The sequence below is a fragment of the Papaver somniferum genome, chromosome 6, assembly GCF_003573695.1.
Source record: "Papaver somniferum cultivar HN1 chromosome 6, ASM357369v1, whole genome shotgun sequence".
Lineage (NCBI taxonomy): Eukaryota > Viridiplantae > Streptophyta > Magnoliopsida > Ranunculales > Papaveraceae > Papaver > Papaver somniferum.
In genome coordinates, this window is record NC_039363.1 from 71442328 (window position 1) to 71459333 (window position 17006).

General features: G+C 36.0%; 2 protein-coding genes across 4 annotated transcripts; both read left to right on the top strand.

Annotated features, from left to right (window-relative positions):
• Positions 1-2527: 2527 nt before the first annotated feature.
• Positions 2528-10168, top strand: LOC113287947 (starch synthase 3, chloroplastic/amyloplastic-like). 2 transcript variants are annotated; one of them, XM_026536837.1, is made up of 15 exons: positions 2528-2851; positions 3308-3371; positions 3462-4739; positions 4866-5080; positions 5255-5525; positions 5717-5892; positions 6046-6153; positions 6804-6916; positions 7500-7605; positions 7736-7906; positions 8140-8268; positions 8478-8792; positions 8890-9001; positions 9137-9260; positions 9742-10168. In XM_026536837.1, the coding sequence occupies exons 1-15, from the start codon at positions 2729-2731 to the stop codon at positions 9869-9871; spliced, it is 3435 nt and encodes a 1144-aa protein (XP_026392622.1). In that variant the 5' UTR covers positions 2528-2728; the 3' UTR covers positions 9872-10168. The 2 variants fall into 2 exon arrangements, with proteins under 2 accessions (XP_026392622.1, XP_026392623.1); XM_026536838.1 differs by having other exon boundaries at positions 6807-6916.
• A 101-nt stretch (positions 10169-10269) lies between these two features.
• On the top strand, positions 10270-11884 carry LOC113287948 (probable protein S-acyltransferase 7). Of its 2 annotated transcripts, none has more exons than XM_026536839.1 (5): positions 10270-10518; positions 10641-10811; positions 10898-11158; positions 11258-11491; positions 11592-11884. In XM_026536839.1, exons 1-5 carry the CDS (start codon positions 10294-10296, stop codon positions 11766-11768), a joined length of 1068 nt encoding a protein of 355 aa, XP_026392624.1. In that variant the 5' UTR covers positions 10270-10293; the 3' UTR covers positions 11769-11884. The 2 variants fall into 2 exon arrangements, with proteins under 2 accessions (XP_026392624.1, XP_026392625.1); XM_026536840.1 differs by having other exon boundaries at positions 10382-10531.
• The last annotated feature ends 5122 nt before the right edge of the window (positions 11885-17006 follow it).

The following is a 17006-nucleotide window of genomic DNA, read 5'->3' on the forward strand; positions in this document are numbered from 1 at the left end:
GGTGGTAACAAAAGAGGTCGTGATCGTACTCGTAATGAGTAGACATTGTCCTAAAACTCTATCAATATCATTATTGTAGAAGACTATTTAGTTTCTTTTGGTTGTTTCTTTGGTTGTTATGAACAAGTTTCTTTTGGTGTAGAAGACTATTTAGTTTCCTTTGGTTGTTATGAACAAGTTTCTTTTGGTGTAGAAGACTATTTAGTTTCCTTTGGTTGTTTCTTTGGTTGTTATGAACAAGTTTCCTTTGGTTGTTTATTTGGTTTGTTAAACAAGTTTCCTTTGGTGTAGAAGACTATCAATATTAGTATTCTTCCTCTTCGTCTTTCCTTTAGATTCGGTACCCTTTTTCACATGATTTGTGCTAGTTCCACTATACTCGCAAACCATTTGAAAGTGTCGATCATTGGTTGATCCATTACAAACTATAACACACATAATTAACTTGCCACGTTCTCTAGCCCATTTCTTTGCATCTTCTTTATCATTCCATGTCTACATGTTCCAAAAACTCATAGTTAGTAAAAAAAACATAGTGAGAGCAACATATCTTTCCATTAGTTTAAAAAAAGAAAAAAACACTGACCAAGTCATTCAAATAGTGATGGGATGAATCTTCAGTTAGAATTTCGTTTGTATTAGGTTGAGAAGGCATTGGGCTAGGTGGAAGCACGATGTATCAACCAAAATATCACAACATTAGTCAAACTGAAAAAGGAAAACTAAATTACGTCCAGATTTGGAGGGACACGAACCCAACCGTAATTCATGTTTTTAAGACATATGAAGTAATAAATGCTAACCTAACCTAGACGTAATGGGACATTACGTCCAGGTTTGGAAAAAACGCTAACTTAACCTAGACGTAAAACAAGTAATAAATACCCATGCAAAAATAATTTACGGCTGGGTTTGGATGACAAATATAACCTAGACGTAATTCAGGTTTTGTCCTATTGGAAACCAGTTACGGTTTGGAGTTCTTCCAAACCCATACGTAAAATTGAATTACGGTTGGCAACGAAGCTAAACCCAACCGTAATTTTACATGAAAGTCTAAAAATCTCAAACTTTTTGCGTACATAAGCTAGTTTTGAGCGAAATTGAACCCATGGGAGATAGTTTAGAGGTGTACCTGTTGATTTTCAACCATTGGTTCTTCACTTTGTTGATTTTTTTTCTTCAATTGGTTGAGATTCATCATCACTTTGTGTTAAACCCTCTCTACCATATAACAAATCATCCATCTCTTGGTCTCCAACATGAGGAATGTAAAACTTGTTTTCTCTATCATACAAAGATCCACCCACCTCGAATTGGTAATTTATTTCATCTATTTTGGTTGAGTGAATAAAAAAATCTAGGTTTTGAAAGAAATCTCCAAAAAAAATTCTTTTTTCTCTTCTCTCTAGTTTTTCTTCCCACAAAAACTTTGTACCAGAATTCACAAGTATATAACAAAATTCATCTTCTTAATTTAATTATTATCTAATTAAATTAAAATTGACTACATAAGAGTTGTTTGGTCATTACAAAATTATTTGAGATAAGGGGTTTTTGATATTACTTGTGGGTGACTCATTTTTGTCTTATTAGATGACGACCCTCTAATGGAATGTGACGCCCCACTAATAATAGCCTTCAAACAAAAATCATGTTAAAATTTTGGAACAGCACTTCACGACTTCTCAAAGTAGAAAGCAGAAATGAAACAAAATTCAACATGAAACAGAATGCGAGTATAAAACCATACTGATACGGGAAGTGTTTAACCCCACACTCGCTCATTATTGTCCATTTTTTGCTTTCTTTTCTCATACAGAAAACTAGTAATAACCAAATTTCTACTCACAACAGAGACATTACTAATCCGATGAAACAATCCAAAGATTCCAAACTGGCTAACTACAAATATTCGACACAAAAAACGCGGTGCAAACTGACGCGTCCAGTTAACTGTGAACTGTACCTCAGTTATGCTCTGTTAACCATATCTGTATGCATAATGGACACAGAGATTTAGGGAGCATTAAAAGACGAAGATTTAGTTGACTATTTCTTTGTCTCACCCTTTTTCAACAAGATTTGGGATTAGCAAAGAATTAATAACAACTGTTGTTTCCCGCTTTGTACACAATCTATGAGCTTAAAGCCATAAACCTTTTTAGTTTTTACATTCAGATTCAACAAATGATCCATTACAAATATCGTATCTCGATGTTTTTAAGTTTACTGTACGAGTGTAGGGCTACTACCGGCAGTAGCGTAGCATATCAATCAGCGTATATACTTCGATGTCAAAACATGCACGTGTCAATTGTTTGTTGGGGTTTAGTCCAAATACAATCACGAGATAATAGCCTTTAAAACAGTGAACAAACTTGTACCAAATTCATCATATGACGAATTAATCTCCACCATTGAGAAATTTAAACATTCCGCCAAACCTAAGTTGGCCCCACAATCATTTCTATATCGATGGTTAGGAATTGATATGAGATTCATTTATGTTGGTCAGTGTAAACAGAATAACTAAGCTCATAGTGTCAGTCATGACCCTTGAACCCTCCTCTCACTAGCTGTTATCAGTATCACTAGATTGGAAGAGATTGGAAGATCAAGAAATCCATGGGTTTGTTTTAGAATTTAATTTTGATTTTTTTTAGGAAAAATAAAAAATTGTTGTTGAAGAAGAAGAAATTGAACACTCTGGAGAAACAAGTACACAATGGAAGCTGTTTTGCAAGTACAGAGACCAGTCTGTAATAGTATTAGTTGTAGAACTCACTTAAAGATCAAACCTTTTCTTGGGTTTTCTTTTCATGGCAGCAGAAATAATCCATCTTCACAGGTAATTCCCTATTTCTCTCCGTCTCTGTCTATTAATGTTTCATTGGATCCTTTTCCTCGTTGAAATGTTATGGAAGATGATTATGGCTCTTCCTCATCAGTGATTTTTTTTGGTCATGAGTGTTGATAAATTGAAATTTTTATGTAAAATTCTACTTTCTTTGTGTGTATATACCATGTAGTTGGTCCAACCATCCACGGTATACCCTTTGGTATTCTGTTTTTTAATTCTTATTGAAGATCTGGTTGTTTAGATTGGATGCTTATGTGCTCTTGAGCCAATGTATATGTGATCCTAACTATTATCAGAATTAGTAAAAACTAAATTTGGAGGTGTTTTTTCGGAATAATTTCTTATTGGTTTTATGGACTACATTTTGGTGGACTACTCTAATTGTATCTGATTTACTTATTTCTGTTTGAATTGTGTATATGCAATTGCATTCATTTGGTTCAGTTGTCTCTTCGGTCCAAAGAAAATCAAGGAGTTGGCGTCTCGTATCGCGTTATTGCAAGTGCAGGTCAGTTCATTGGTATATAATGTTATTGGTTGTATGCCAAAATTTTAGTTCTATCTTTGACTAGTTGTGTTATGATTTTATTGTATCTAGATTTTACAAGGAGGAGGCCGAAGAAAGGTCTTGTTCAGAGACCGAAAAGCTCTTCTCCGAAGGGGTTCTCTCCTAGAGTACCAACCGGAACAAGCACACAGAAGAGGGGTCAAAGAGATGATGCAGAAATAGTAGATTCCAGCTCAACTACTTCAACGGCGAGTGAGTATAGTGGACACGGTGATAAAGTAACTGAAGTTGAAGCTGATTCCGACGAAGAACAGCAAATTGAACATACTCCGGGAAAGAAACTGGGGGAAACAGGGGTTAAAGTTGGAAAGAATGTACCCAGTAACGAGCTGGTTACGGTTAATCGTGATGAAACGGTGGACAAAGGAGTTACTGTTGAGACAAAACAAGATTTGGATGCATTCCAGGAACCTGCTATACTTAACAAGAGTGTGACCAAGGCCATAGCTGATGGACCTATGTTAGCAAAGTCATGGTCCGATGTGATCAAGAGTAATGACGTTAAGGAAAATAAGTTGATGGGAATGAGTCCCCATAACCGTGCACAAATTCTCGAAGAGCTTGCCTTGGAAAATTCTTTGGGTAACAAAATATTTGTTTATCCCCAGATTGTGAAGCCTGATCAAGAAGTAGAAGTATTTCTGAATAGGAGCATCTCAGCTTTGAAAAATGAAGAGAATGTTCTACTCATGGGAGCCTTTAATGATTGGAAATGGAAATCATTTACCATAAAGTTGAATAAGGCTGAACTTAAAGGGGATTGGTGGTCTTGCCGTGTTTATGTTCCTGCGGAGGCATACAAGATAGACTTTGTATTCTTCAACGGGGAAGGTGTTTATGAGAACAATTCGACTAAGGATTTCCATGTAGCTGTCCAAGGTGGATTTGATGAAGCTTCCTTTGAAGAGTTCTTGCTTGAAGAGAGACAAAAGGAGCTTGAGAAAATTGCTGCAGAGAAAGCTGAAAAAGAAAGACAAGAGGAAGAGCAACGGCGAATAGAAGCAGAGAAGGCAGCAAGAGAAGCTGATAGGGCTCAAGCGAAGATGGAGATTGAGAAAAAAAAGGAAATAATAGCTAAAATAATGAAGAAGGCAGTGATCTCTGTTGATAATGTTTGGCACATATCGCCCAAAGAATTTAAGGGTGAGGACGTAGTTAGGTTATATTACAATAAGGCATCTGGTCCACTCGCTTATGCCAAGGAACTCTGGATTCATGGGGGGCACAATAATTGGAACAATGGGGTGACTATTATTGCAAAGCTCGTGCTCTGCGATAGGAAAGATGGTGACTGGTGGTATGCTTATGGTATGTGTAATTTGCTCATTATAGTAAACTTGTGTGTTTAGTTTGTTTGAGAGTTTTTTTTTTTTGGACCGTATTTACTCCATGAAACCTATGAATGTCCTGATACCTGTTTTCCATTTTCTATAGTTCCTGTACCTGCTCGTGCCCGTGTCCTAGATTGGGTTTTGGCTGATGGGCCTCCTGAGAAAGCGACTCTTTATGATAACAATAAGCTGCAGGATTTTCATGCTGTTGTCCCATATTCCACGCCAGAAGAAATGTATTGGTTTGAAGAGGAACAACAGCTGTTTAATAAGCTCCAAGAGGAGAGAAGATTGAGAGAAGAGGCCCTGAAAAAAAAGGTCGGGTTTGTTTTGTTTTATTTTTCTTATTATTTTAATTTCATTTATCAAAGCAAAAATGTCAGTCAACATTGAACTTTTAGTATAATTGGACTGTCATAGTGCACAAGAATCAGGTGAATTAGCGTGTGGTAGTTTCCTTGCATCTTCACTCCTAACTTTGTTTTTTCTCAGGCTGAAAGGACAGCGCGTATGAGAGCTGAAACAAAGGAAAGAACGATCAAAGAGTTTCTGTTGTCTCAAAAGGATATAGTCTACACTGAGCCTCTTGAGGTCCAAGCGGGAAGCACTGCCACGGTATATTATAATCCTTCCAACACAATTCTAAATGGAAAACCGGAAGTTTGGTTCAGGTGCTCGTTCAATCGATGGACCCACCGCATGGGCCCATTGCCACCTCAGAAAATGTTGCCAGCAAATAACGGTGGCCAGGTTAAAGCTACTGGTGAGGCATCCATTTACATTCTTAGACCCCTGCTTGTGACAATTGATAGTTAACTGAGATACTTTTCAATTAGCAGTCGGAGCCATGTGATACGAACAATTTTCTATTATAGTTAGACAGATGTTTTTTTTCTTAAAATGTCTACCATCATTTTCATGTTGGCATAAAGCTATAAATCCTTTCCTTTGCAGTCACTGTTCCACTGGATGCATACAAAATGGATTTTGTCTTCTCTGAGACAGAAGTGGGTGGAATTTATGACAACAACCATGGAATGGATTATCACGTACCCGTGTGTGGAGGGGTCGCGAAGGAACCTCCTATGCACATTGTGCATGTGGCTGTGGAAATGGCCCCCATTGCAAAGGTTAGTTTTTCTGAGAGGTAGCTGTATTGTCGTTTATCTTCCATGCTACATATTTCTGATGATTAGGTAACTGTGCTCTTCCATCTGCAAATGCAATGTCAGGTAGTAATATATTACTTTTTTCTGCTTATTTATGTTATAATTTTATTGCAGGTGGGAGGCCTTGGAGATGTTGTGACAAGTCTTTCACGTGCTGTTCAAGATTTAGGCCATAAAGTAGACATCATTCTACCAAAGTATGATTGTATAAACCTTAGCAGTGTAAGCGCAAACTACGACTGAGCTCATATGAATTGCGTTTCAGCTTTATGTTTTCATATTACTAGGTTTTAGTTTTTTTCGATTATAAAGGAGAATCATCAAGTCTGGAACAATGATATATAGTGAAACTGGAGATGAAATTATCAATTTGAGCTTCTTTATTAAATCTTGCACATTTATCCCTTCACTTGTAGCATGTAAGTAAAAGTGGTCTCTCAAGAGACACTTCGTTTAGTTCCCTACCGTGTCCAACTACTACTGTGGAAATATCAGATAGCATTCATGCTATTCAATCAATTATTGGTACAGAAGTGGAAAGTTGAGATACAGATACATTTACGTGTCATCAAAATTAAATATTTACATGTGAAAATGAGATCTTTACTTATGGTTGCTAAGACTATCAAAATAAAATACAAATGCATACTAAATGTTATTGTGTAGCTTATAAATAATAACTCGTTGATAAATCATGTGATTGTTTAGCTTTCACTTGGTAATTTTGGAATTCTACTTCCATATTCTGTGTTTTATTTATTTATTGATGATCAGAAACTTCTTTCTGCCTTATTTATTCCTAATCCTGGCTTTGATTTTATTCCTAATCCTGGCTTTGATTTAACTGACGTAAGGTAAATATATGCAATCAGCAGGTCAAGGACTTTCAGCATCATCGAAGTTACTTTTGGGGTGGGACCGAAATAAAGGTTTGGTTTGGGAAGGTGGAAGGTCTTTCTGTATACTTTTTGGAGCCTCAAAATGGGTAAGCGAGTCTTCTTGCTCCTCATTTTTTACTAGTATGGTTTACTTGTTCTTTGGCTCAAAGCTGCGATACTTCATTCGCTCGAAAAGTTACTCATGATGTTACATTCTACTTTGTATAGTCATCATCCCTCTTCTGATCAACACTTAAGCACCAAGCTCTTTAAAATTCACCAGCAGTCTTGTAATTGTGGCAAAAACTTGAGCTCATCCCTGTTAACAAGTTTGTTCAATTGAGTACTGATTCTGGATATGTTGGTGCTGGTGATCTTGTCGTTTCCTTTTATAATGTCATCTATATCATGGAACAAAACCACATTGATTCATGTGTAATGGAAATTATTATTTTCTAACATGAACTTTACTTGCTTATCTGGTCCTGTTTTAAGCTATCTCATGCTTGGTAGCACAATTAAGTTAAAAGCTGCATGATATGACTAAGGCGTAAAGTTGGATCTTAGTGCATGTATTGTTTTCTGCTCTTTGTTTGTGTTCAAGGAACAATCTATTGATGGCTTTCTGTTACAAATTAGTTTGTTCATAGAAAATTCGTTTTAAAACTCCATTGATCTATTTTTGTGTAGATTGTTTTGGACAGGGTGCATATATGGTTGTAGGAATGATGGGGAAAGGTTTGGTTTCTTTTGTCATGCAGCACTAGAGTTTCTACTTCAAAGTGGGTTTCATCCTGTAAGTGCTCCACTGGGCAAGCTCGTGTTATTTATTGCTCTTCCGTTCTATCAATCGATTGAGTATTCACTGGTAAGTTCTAAGATTATCATATTGTCAAAATATTTACTATTGGTTAAATCTTGAGCAGGACATTCTGCATTGCCATGATTGGTCTAGTGCACCAGTTTCGTGGTTGTATAAGGATCACTATGTGCACTACGGTCTCACTAACACTCGGGTAGTCTTCACAATTCACAACCTTGAGTTTGGTGCGCCCCTCATTGGAAAAGCAATGGAATACTCAGACAAGGCTACAACTGTTAGTATCTCTTTTTTGTCTCCGTAGACTGTAAATAAATATCATTCCCTTTTCTTTGTGAATATTGTACTCTCTTGCATAGTACAATTAACTGTTTCTTCGAATTTCAATTCATAACCTTCTTATGATTATAATTTTGATGATGAATCTATAGTAACTGTAAATAAATAGCATTCCCTTTTCTTTGTGAATATTGTACTCTCTTGTTTATTGCATAGTATCTGTTTTTGCAGGTTTCAAGCACTTACGCAAAGGAAGTTGCAGGAAATCCCGTAATTGCTCCTCATCTTCACAAGTTCCATGGTATACGTAATGGGATTGATCCTGATATGTGGGATCCATACAATGATGCATTTCTTCCTGTAAGTACTTTACAGTTCTGTTTTCCTGAAAATAGATTTTAAAGTACAAATCATAGTTTACTGAATTGGTCCAGCCTAACAATAGAACAACTCTGTACATCCATAGATATTTTTTGGACTCCATTCTTCCCAAATCAACATACGACTAATCCCCCACTGCACAGCCCACCTTAATTGTAACAGAAGTGTTGTTAATGTGTGTGATTCAGATTTCTTACACTCCAGACAATGTTGTGGAGGGTAAAAGAGCGGCCAAGGAAGCTTTACAACAACAGCTTGGTTTGGAAAAATTGGATGTCCCTCTTGTAGGAATTATCACCCGGTTAACTGTTCAGAAAGGAATTCACCTCATCAAGCATGCCATATGGCGCACCCTTGAACGCGGTGGACAGGTTGTATTGCTAGGTTCAGCTCCAGATCCCCGCATTCAGAATGAGTTTGTAGGTTTGGCCAATCAATTGCACTCATCACATGGCGACCGTGCTCGCCTAGTTTTGACATATGATGAACCTCTTTCTCACTTGGTACACGCTCATTCCCAACCACGGCTTTGTAATTGATTAAGGACGTCTTTATGACTACTATATGCACTGACAAGCTGACTTGCATTATTTAATATAGATATATGGCGGTTCAGATTTTATTCTAGTGCCATCGATCTTTGAGCCTTGTGGGTTAACTCAACTTACGGCAATGAGATATGGTTCAGTACCCATTGTTCGTAAAACAGGAGGTGGGTAAATTATGTTTTTACAGATCTAGTTTTGTGTGTTAAGTCGTTTCGTTTTGTCCCTTGAGGAAGGGGTACAAGTTCACTTTTTATTTTTGCTCACAGTTTCTTCTTAATATTTGTTTTGTTTTATCGCAGGACTTTATGATACAGTGTTCGATGTCGACCATGACAAAGAGAGAGCCGAAGCTGCAGGTTATGGACCCAACGGATTCAGCTTCTATGGAGCGGATATTGCAGGCGTTGATTATGCTCTCAATAGGTAACAACTAACAACTGCATTATTTCCAATTTCCTCCTATGTATTTCACCCATTTGTACACAGTTGCATATTTAATACAATAAATTTTTGTCAATCTCCAAATTAGCAGAAGTGAAATATCAGGAGTCTCCAGCATATGAAACATTTATATTCATATCTGCACCTAGTAGTACCTTCAATTGGACGATCTATCGTAATTAGTCAAACTCGTTCTTCTGGCCACTTCAGGACTAGAGTGATTATGGTATTGCAATGTCAAACCAATTGTTAGGCTTAGCCAATCTAATTAGAGGCCAGATATTTCTGTCGAGTAGTTAAAAATGTGGTCTCCCACTTGACCATCTATTCACTTTTTACTAATCAAATACAGTCTCTACAACAAATTAGGAACTACATGTTGATGCTATCTAATTAGCTTTGTTATTCATGCTTATTAGATTCTTACTATACTTACTAAGCAACTTTGTATTTCTTTTCTCAGAGCAATCTCTGCATGGTATGATGGTCGGCAATGGTTTAACTCGTTATGCAAACAAGTGATGGAACAAGATTGGTCCTGGAATCGGCCCGCGTTAGATTACTTAGAACTTTATCATGCTGCTCGAAAATAGAAAACTTATAAAGTACATTGAAATTATATAGATTTAGGTTCACCATACTTAAAGAGCAATGCGAGTTTGTACAGGTTTATGATTGCAGTTATTTCAGGTTTTAGTCTAATCAGAGATGGAAGCCAGTAAAAATGGTGAGGGACATGTAATTTCGGTGGTATAGTTTAAAATGGCAATAATGTACCTTAGGTACAGTGGTAGCTCTTTGAATATTGTCAGAGTAATATTTTTTCAGAGGGGCATAGAAGTAAAGCTACACAGTTTTCAGTTTTGAAAAAGTTGGTTACAAATTTTAAACTTTTAAGGACTCGGTAGGTTACAACATTCATTTCAAAAAAAAATTGGTTTCTTCTTTGTTGCAATAAAAAGCTCATCATACCGTCTTGCAATCAGATAATAGTTCACTTTACCATCATCACATTATGAGTGAGCCCATAGTAGTTGATGATCAGCATCCCTCTTTGTTGTCTCAGAACAAGATTGTTACTCTTGTATCTTTGAAATCGAAAATTGTAACTTCAATTTGTGGATGTGTCCACAAGTGTTGTGTCGTATGGAGGAAAATTTCCAATGCAGACCGATTGCCAAGGTTTATTCGTGGTGGCACTGAAACAACCAGAATTTATCATTTTTGGCCTGGAAAAAACGTAATGATCCATGGTACTTTCATTTCTTAAAATTTGTTGCCACAAAATGCTTCAAATTTTCCTGCCTTGAGAATCTTCAAGTTTGAGCGCAACAAACGATTTGTGAATGTATGTTCTGGCAGGTGTTTTTCTGTAGAGGGAGGCTCATCTGTGGTCCAGATCCAAGAGGGTTTCTCTTGACTGCATTTTCCATTACCCTTTCGAGTTGGATTTTTTGCGCTTACGTAGCAAATGATTCAACCCTCGAGCACTCTAGTTTCATAACCGTCTTTGCTGTGTTCTTGACAGTAATTGTTAGTAGGCCGCACACTGTTCCAAATTTTTAAATCAACTTTCATATCCTTCTCATTTCTCTCATATTTTATGCTAATATTTACAGGTTCTGATCAACTTGGTTACTGTTAGTACAATAGACCCAGGTATTATACCAAGAAATGCCTCATTGGCATCATTGAACGATACACAACTGAGGAGGATTAAGAGCAGGAAATTGGTGATAAATGGGGTTGAAGTGAGGCTTAAATTTTGTCGGATTTGTAGAATTTACAGACCGCCGAGAAGCTCTTACTGCACCATATGTGATAACTGCGTCGAGAAATTCGACCACCATTGTCCTTGGGTTGGTCAATGCATCGGTTTGGTATGATTACTTAAATCACCATGGTTAAAATCTACATTGCCAGGCTTGGTTTGTGGGGCAGAACTACTAATTTATTACTTTACATTTTGGTCACTGCAGAGGAACTACAGATTCTACTTGGTGTTCACGACGACAGCCTTAATATTCTTTATCTACATATTTGCTTTTTCATGTCGAATAATCAACCGAAGAATATTGGAGACTAGACTTGGATTTTTCCGAACAATCAGCAGTTGCCCGGAGGCATTTGCATTAGCATCATTTTGTTTCGTAGTAATGTGGTTTGTCTGTGGGATTGTTTGCTTCCATGTGTATTTAGTGATGAAAAACCAGGTTATTGGCTCGATTACTTGCACAAAATCTATATTTTGACATGGGCCATATTGCTTAATGTTGATACTTAATTCATCTTTTGATGCGTGTTTGTATGCAGACAGCTTATGAAAATCTTCGCAGAAGACATGTTGATTCTCCTAACCCGTACAATAAAGGAATAGTAAGGAATATCAAGGATGTCTGTTTTGTAAGACTACCTTCCTCGAGGGTTGATTTCCGAGCTGAAGCAACATCACAAATGTGTCATGGTGGTGCAGACCAACTTCAGCTTTAAAAAGCTTACTAACATGCCTGTTAGCTTAAGAGTTAAGTACCGATTTCTTGTATTTTTGTGTTTCTAAGTTCTAACTATTGGATGTGATGAATTATTTACAAGTACTTATTAATCGAGTCAGTGCATTTTTTTTTTGTTCTTGAGAATAAGTCGATTATATTAAATCTGGCCAAGCGACTTGGACAAGGTCATTATAGGTTGCCCAAAGCAGGGATATGCGTCCGATGTGATTTCAACAGCTTCAGAAATACATGAAGAAAAAATTTAAAACTTAGAAAAAATAGGATGTAAAATAGGACGCGCAAAATCTTACCATGGAAAACTCATAGTGGTAAACTCATAGTGGTAAAATCTTGACTAAGGAAAAGAGTGCATTGCAAAGCATCCAAACAACCTTACTATTTTAAAACTACCTACTCCCTCCGTTTCAAAATAATACGCCAGCTCCTTTCTCCAAAAAAAATAAATAAAAAAAAGTAAAAAATAATAGGCCGGTTTAATGTGTAATTTATATATGAAACCAACATATTTTTTTTGACAATGGAGGCAGTAGAAAACTAAAATTACAATAATTGTTCTTCAAATTCATGGAAATTCTTCGTTGTCCATCGACACCTAATGAGCTCTCTTCTATTGTTGGCGGTATGTATATTGCCACAAGCAAACTGTGGAAGTTAAGCATCCTCACTCGTGATAAAACTATCAAAGTATGGTCCTCAGCCCTTCTGTCAATAACGAGACTAATAGAAGTGTCATGATGACTTGTACAAAATAGGAAATTCGTCATCTTGGCGATTGGGTATGCTCTTGTAGCATTTTCTGCAATCAAGAACTTATTTGATGAGAAATGTATCTCCAAAAAAATGCAGGCAATCAGTACATAAGCCGTAAACAAGATCTAGCTTTACTAATTTAAAAGTATTTATGTTGGCAGTGATATGCTATGAGACGTTCTAAAGTGCAGTAGGAACATAAATCATGTTACCAGTTTTATGGTACAGAAGAATTCTTAATAAAGCGTTGAAGCAATATTGGATAAAAACTGATTCAAGAACTGTGAAAATAGTTGCACTAGAGACAGAAACTAGTTGATTTTCTAAGACATATTCTATCCTGGCTAGTTTAGGGCCTATTCAGATTATTTAGCGCTTGTCATTAGAAGATAAAAAAGATCATTGTGAACCAATTTTAAAAAACACTTATATATCTATTTATGTTAATGGCTAATATGTCCTTATTTATCAGTGGTGATTAATTAGTGTCTGAATTCAATTTTAGAATTAAAGTAGACATTCGTTTCTTTTTCTAGTGTTTGGAAAAGAAGAAGTAGAGGGGAATAAAAAAAGAAAAATTAGGATTTGTGATTTTGTTAGCAAAAATGAAACTTGTAACGACGGTGAAGACTCTAATAGTGATGAAAAAGTGGGTGCATCTACAACAATCATACATTATCTCGATTTTGATCCCATCGAGTCGAGTTATTTGTTGAATGAACATGAACATGTAAACCAAAACATAACAGAGGATCTTATTCAATCAGAAAAAGACTATTACTGGGAAAATAAAGATCGTAATGCTTCTACTAGTCAGGTTAGATATGCTTTCTAATGATCTCCAAACATGTTTTTGCAGCTTATAATCACCTAAACATGGAATAAGTTTCAAAATTTTCATCTTTTTTTTTGTCAATTATAACCCGGAATCGGTTGATGCAATAGTACCAAATCTACCGATTCTGGGTTATCTCATCAAACTGTGAACGAAAATCCGTCGTTGTTCATCACCACAAAAACCGATTATCGTACACTTTTGGGGGGATTGGTAGGTGAAAAAATCGGAGAATCGCACACACAATGATGTTTTCTCCTTTTCTCTTTGTTACGTTTTTCAAAAACATGAGTAGTTGATTTCTTTTTATTAGTTAAGGATTAGTTGAATTTAAAATACATATTTCCTATTTAATGTGAAAACACAGGGGTACCAAGTAGACCACCAACTTTTTCGTTCAACAACCTATATGGTCAAACCTAATCCAATTGCAAGTAGACCAACTTAATGATCCTTGACAATATGTATATAGAGTTTATATCTCTATCTCTTCTCAATCAGTGTGTATATAGAAAATGAGTCCGCGAACCTGATTGTTAAGAAGAGTACTTGTACGATCTTAAAAATCAATATCCAAGATCAATCTAGTCGTATCCAAATAATCCAATCGAAATTCTGTCAAGTAATTAAACTTGTTATCTATCTTTCAAGATGCGAATTCTACAAGAAACAAGTCTCGTAATCGATCAAAATTAGATGGACCTATCTACTAAGATTGAATACGTACAACTTCCGTAAATCCAATTATAAAGATAAACAATATAACGGAAAAGGAAAAACACAAGACACCAAAATTTTTGTTAACGAGGAAACCACAATTGTAGAAAAACTCTGGAATCTCGTCCAGATTTGAATACCAAATTCTATTAAGTCGCTACAGACACTAGCCTAATATCATACTTCGGACTGGAATGTAGTTGAGACCAAATCCACCCTCCAAGCGATTCAGTTATAGTCGCGCTCCTTACGTCTCTTGAAACTCGCAAGGCTCTCCGCAATTGATTCCGTTAGATGTTGTCATTTACATCCTAAGAATTGATCTAACTTAAGTGAAGACTTTTGATACCAAGCTGCCTCTAACAAATAAACCTATTTGATATCCCTTTAGATCAAAGATCAAGGCTTGGAAATCTGTTTGCAATAGACAAAGCTAGCAAACCTCACAATCCGGAACACTTATACTCACTTAGAGGAGAAGCTTGGACCTTTTACCACCTCTCAAGAACAATCTTCAAAAAATCACTTAAGATCAATTTTCAAATATCTATCTTGAGGAATCACAAAATCTAAGACGAAAAGAACTTGTGTGATTTCTATCGATATTTCCTGAAAGAGATTACGAGAACCTCGATAACATATTAGCAAGATCAGGATACACGAACTATCAAGGTAAAGATAGTTTGACCTGGCTTCACGAATCCCCAAAGCGAAGTCTTTCAGTCGTAGACCTAATTATGTTTCTCATGGGAAACCTAGGTCAATAAAGGACTACTCCAGCAATGAACTAGGACACAAAATGTCACGGATTGAACTTCCCAGTTGAAAGAGCATATCTATTTATAGTTTTTCAAGATCGAGGGTTGCTTAGAACTCAAGCTAAGATAACTTGAGAATCAAGCAAACATTTTCTATGTTTATATGAACGCTGCTTAGGGTTTCAATTAAACATATGAAAGTTAGTATTTAAAATACAAAATAAGAATATACACTATGGTTCGGTTACGGAACCGTGTATAATGACTGTTCGGTTTGGCAAATGTGCCATATGAACAATAAGTAAATTGATGTTCAATTAAACACCTGAGAATTTAATCATGATGCACACACATAAGTGTTTAAGTGATCAACGAAGTCTTATAAGTGTTTAAGAGAGTCATAGCAATGCTAAACATATTTAAAAAATAAGTCTTTGAGTATCTGCTAAATTCTACTGAGACCGTTGCTGAAATGGTTTCCTGAACCGTAAAGCTTGTTCACAAGTCAGGGTGCTACGATTCGTGAAACGGGTTTGCCAAACCTCTACGGTTCGTGAACCGGGTTGGCCGACTGCGCCTTTTATTACCAACATAAAAATTCAGTTCGCCACGGTTCGTGAACTGTCCCAATCTGAACTTACGGTTTGCGAACTGGTTCGTCAACCTTTCTTGTATTTATGAAACTCAGTTATCTATGGTTTGTGAAGTGTTTCGCCAACCTACCCTGAGCAGAAATAACAGAAGTTCTAAATTTTTATCTTATGATGTTTGAAACATTCCCAAGTGATAAAATCACTTGCATGATCAATTGAAATTGATCAACAAATTAATTCTCAGACAATAAATTGCTTCGAACTAATATTGTTAAGAATCGTTGAATATATTTGATAGAATCATATTTCGAGATTTTAACAAGACGCGCTTGACTCGAAATTTCTTCTTTGTAAATCTACTAGAAGTCATAAGACATAGTCTCAATAGATAGAACATTAAGATAATGAGTAACATAGAGTGGTCCAGTCTTCACATACCTGATACGGAAGTTCTTCGAATGGGTTCGTCGATCTTTAGTCTTCGAGGGTGATGTATGATACTAAACTACCAAATTTTAACCTAGTCTGAGACTTGACTTAGTAGATTAGAAATCAAGATATAGTTTTGATCAATTAACATTGACAACAAGATTGAGATAGCAAAACTTGTGGGTTCAACCGAGCATTGCTCTAACATAATGAATAAGTCGTCTTAATTTTGTCGTTCATGATTCACTAAAAATATCGCCATGTATGATTGATTTTTTTTAGGTTACAAATTGGTTGAACTCATGTTCGTATCTAGAGCTAAATTAGGGTTTTCAATACGTAAAAGTTGATAAATTATGATACAAGTAGCATAACTCACCACGTATTTTATCATTTATGCTGAGCGGCTCGGCATCTCTTTCAATAATCGAAATTCATTTGAAAGAATAATATTAAATGTTTAGAACAATATTCAGAACTCATCCCAGAATAATATTCAGAACAAACATGATGCTGTAATCTCATATCTGAATCAATTAAATGTTCCTAGACATATTGCTTGCTAGTATAGATCGACTAATTAATTGAACATGTTTATGTATTCATTGGATGAATTCCTAGAAAAAGTACACTAATTTACCCTAATATTTACTTACTTCGATCCATGGATTTTCTCAGTTGAATTTCATGGATTAGTAACGAATTATTCACCCATTCCATGGATTAGTAACGAATTATTCACCCGTCGGGCATAAGGGGAACCCCGAGTAAAAGGCACGAGTACATTTAGTAATAATGCTCCGAAGAGCATCCAAAAATATGGATGAACAAGGATATGAAAGTCTAATCGAATAACATGCCGCCGGTTTTCGCCGGTCCTCCACCCCTTTTCCTTTTTCATTTTGTTATTATAATATTATTTTATTATTATTAGGGTTTCCTCTTTTAAGGACTTCCTCTTTTGATCAAAACTCTTTATTTCTATATCTTTTCAAATCTTGCTCCATAGACCATATAGTTTGCAAAGCAAGTGGTCCCGCAACCATCGTGACTTTCTACCATAAAAGATATTAAAATAAAATTATTTTAATACTTCCAAATACTGGTCTTTCAATCAAACTTAAGAGTTTCAT

Coding starts and splice junctions, on each gene's coding strand:
- LOC113287947 (XM_026536837.1), top strand. CDS start 2,729: ATGGAAGCTGTTTTGCAAGTACAGAGACCAGTCTGTAATAGTATTAGT. Junction 6,154..6,803: donor ATTGTATAAACCTTAGCAGT/GTAAGCGCAAAC, acceptor ATATGCAATCAG/CAGGTCAAGGACTTTCAGCA. Junction 6,917..7,499: donor TTTTTGGAGCCTCAAAATGG/GTAAGCGAGTCT, acceptor ATTTTTGTGTAG/ATTGTTTTGGACAGGGTGCA.
- LOC113287948 (XM_026536839.1), top strand. CDS start 10,294: ATGAGTGAGCCCATAGTAGTTGATGATCAGCATCCCTCTTTGTTGTCT. Junction 10,519..10,640: donor ATTTTTGGCCTGGAAAAAAC/GTAATGATCCAT, acceptor ATGTTCTGGCAG/GTGTTTTTCTGTAGAGGGAG. Junction 10,812..10,897: donor CTGTGTTCTTGACAGTAATT/GTTAGTAGGCCG, acceptor TAATATTTACAG/GTTCTGATCAACTTGGTTAC.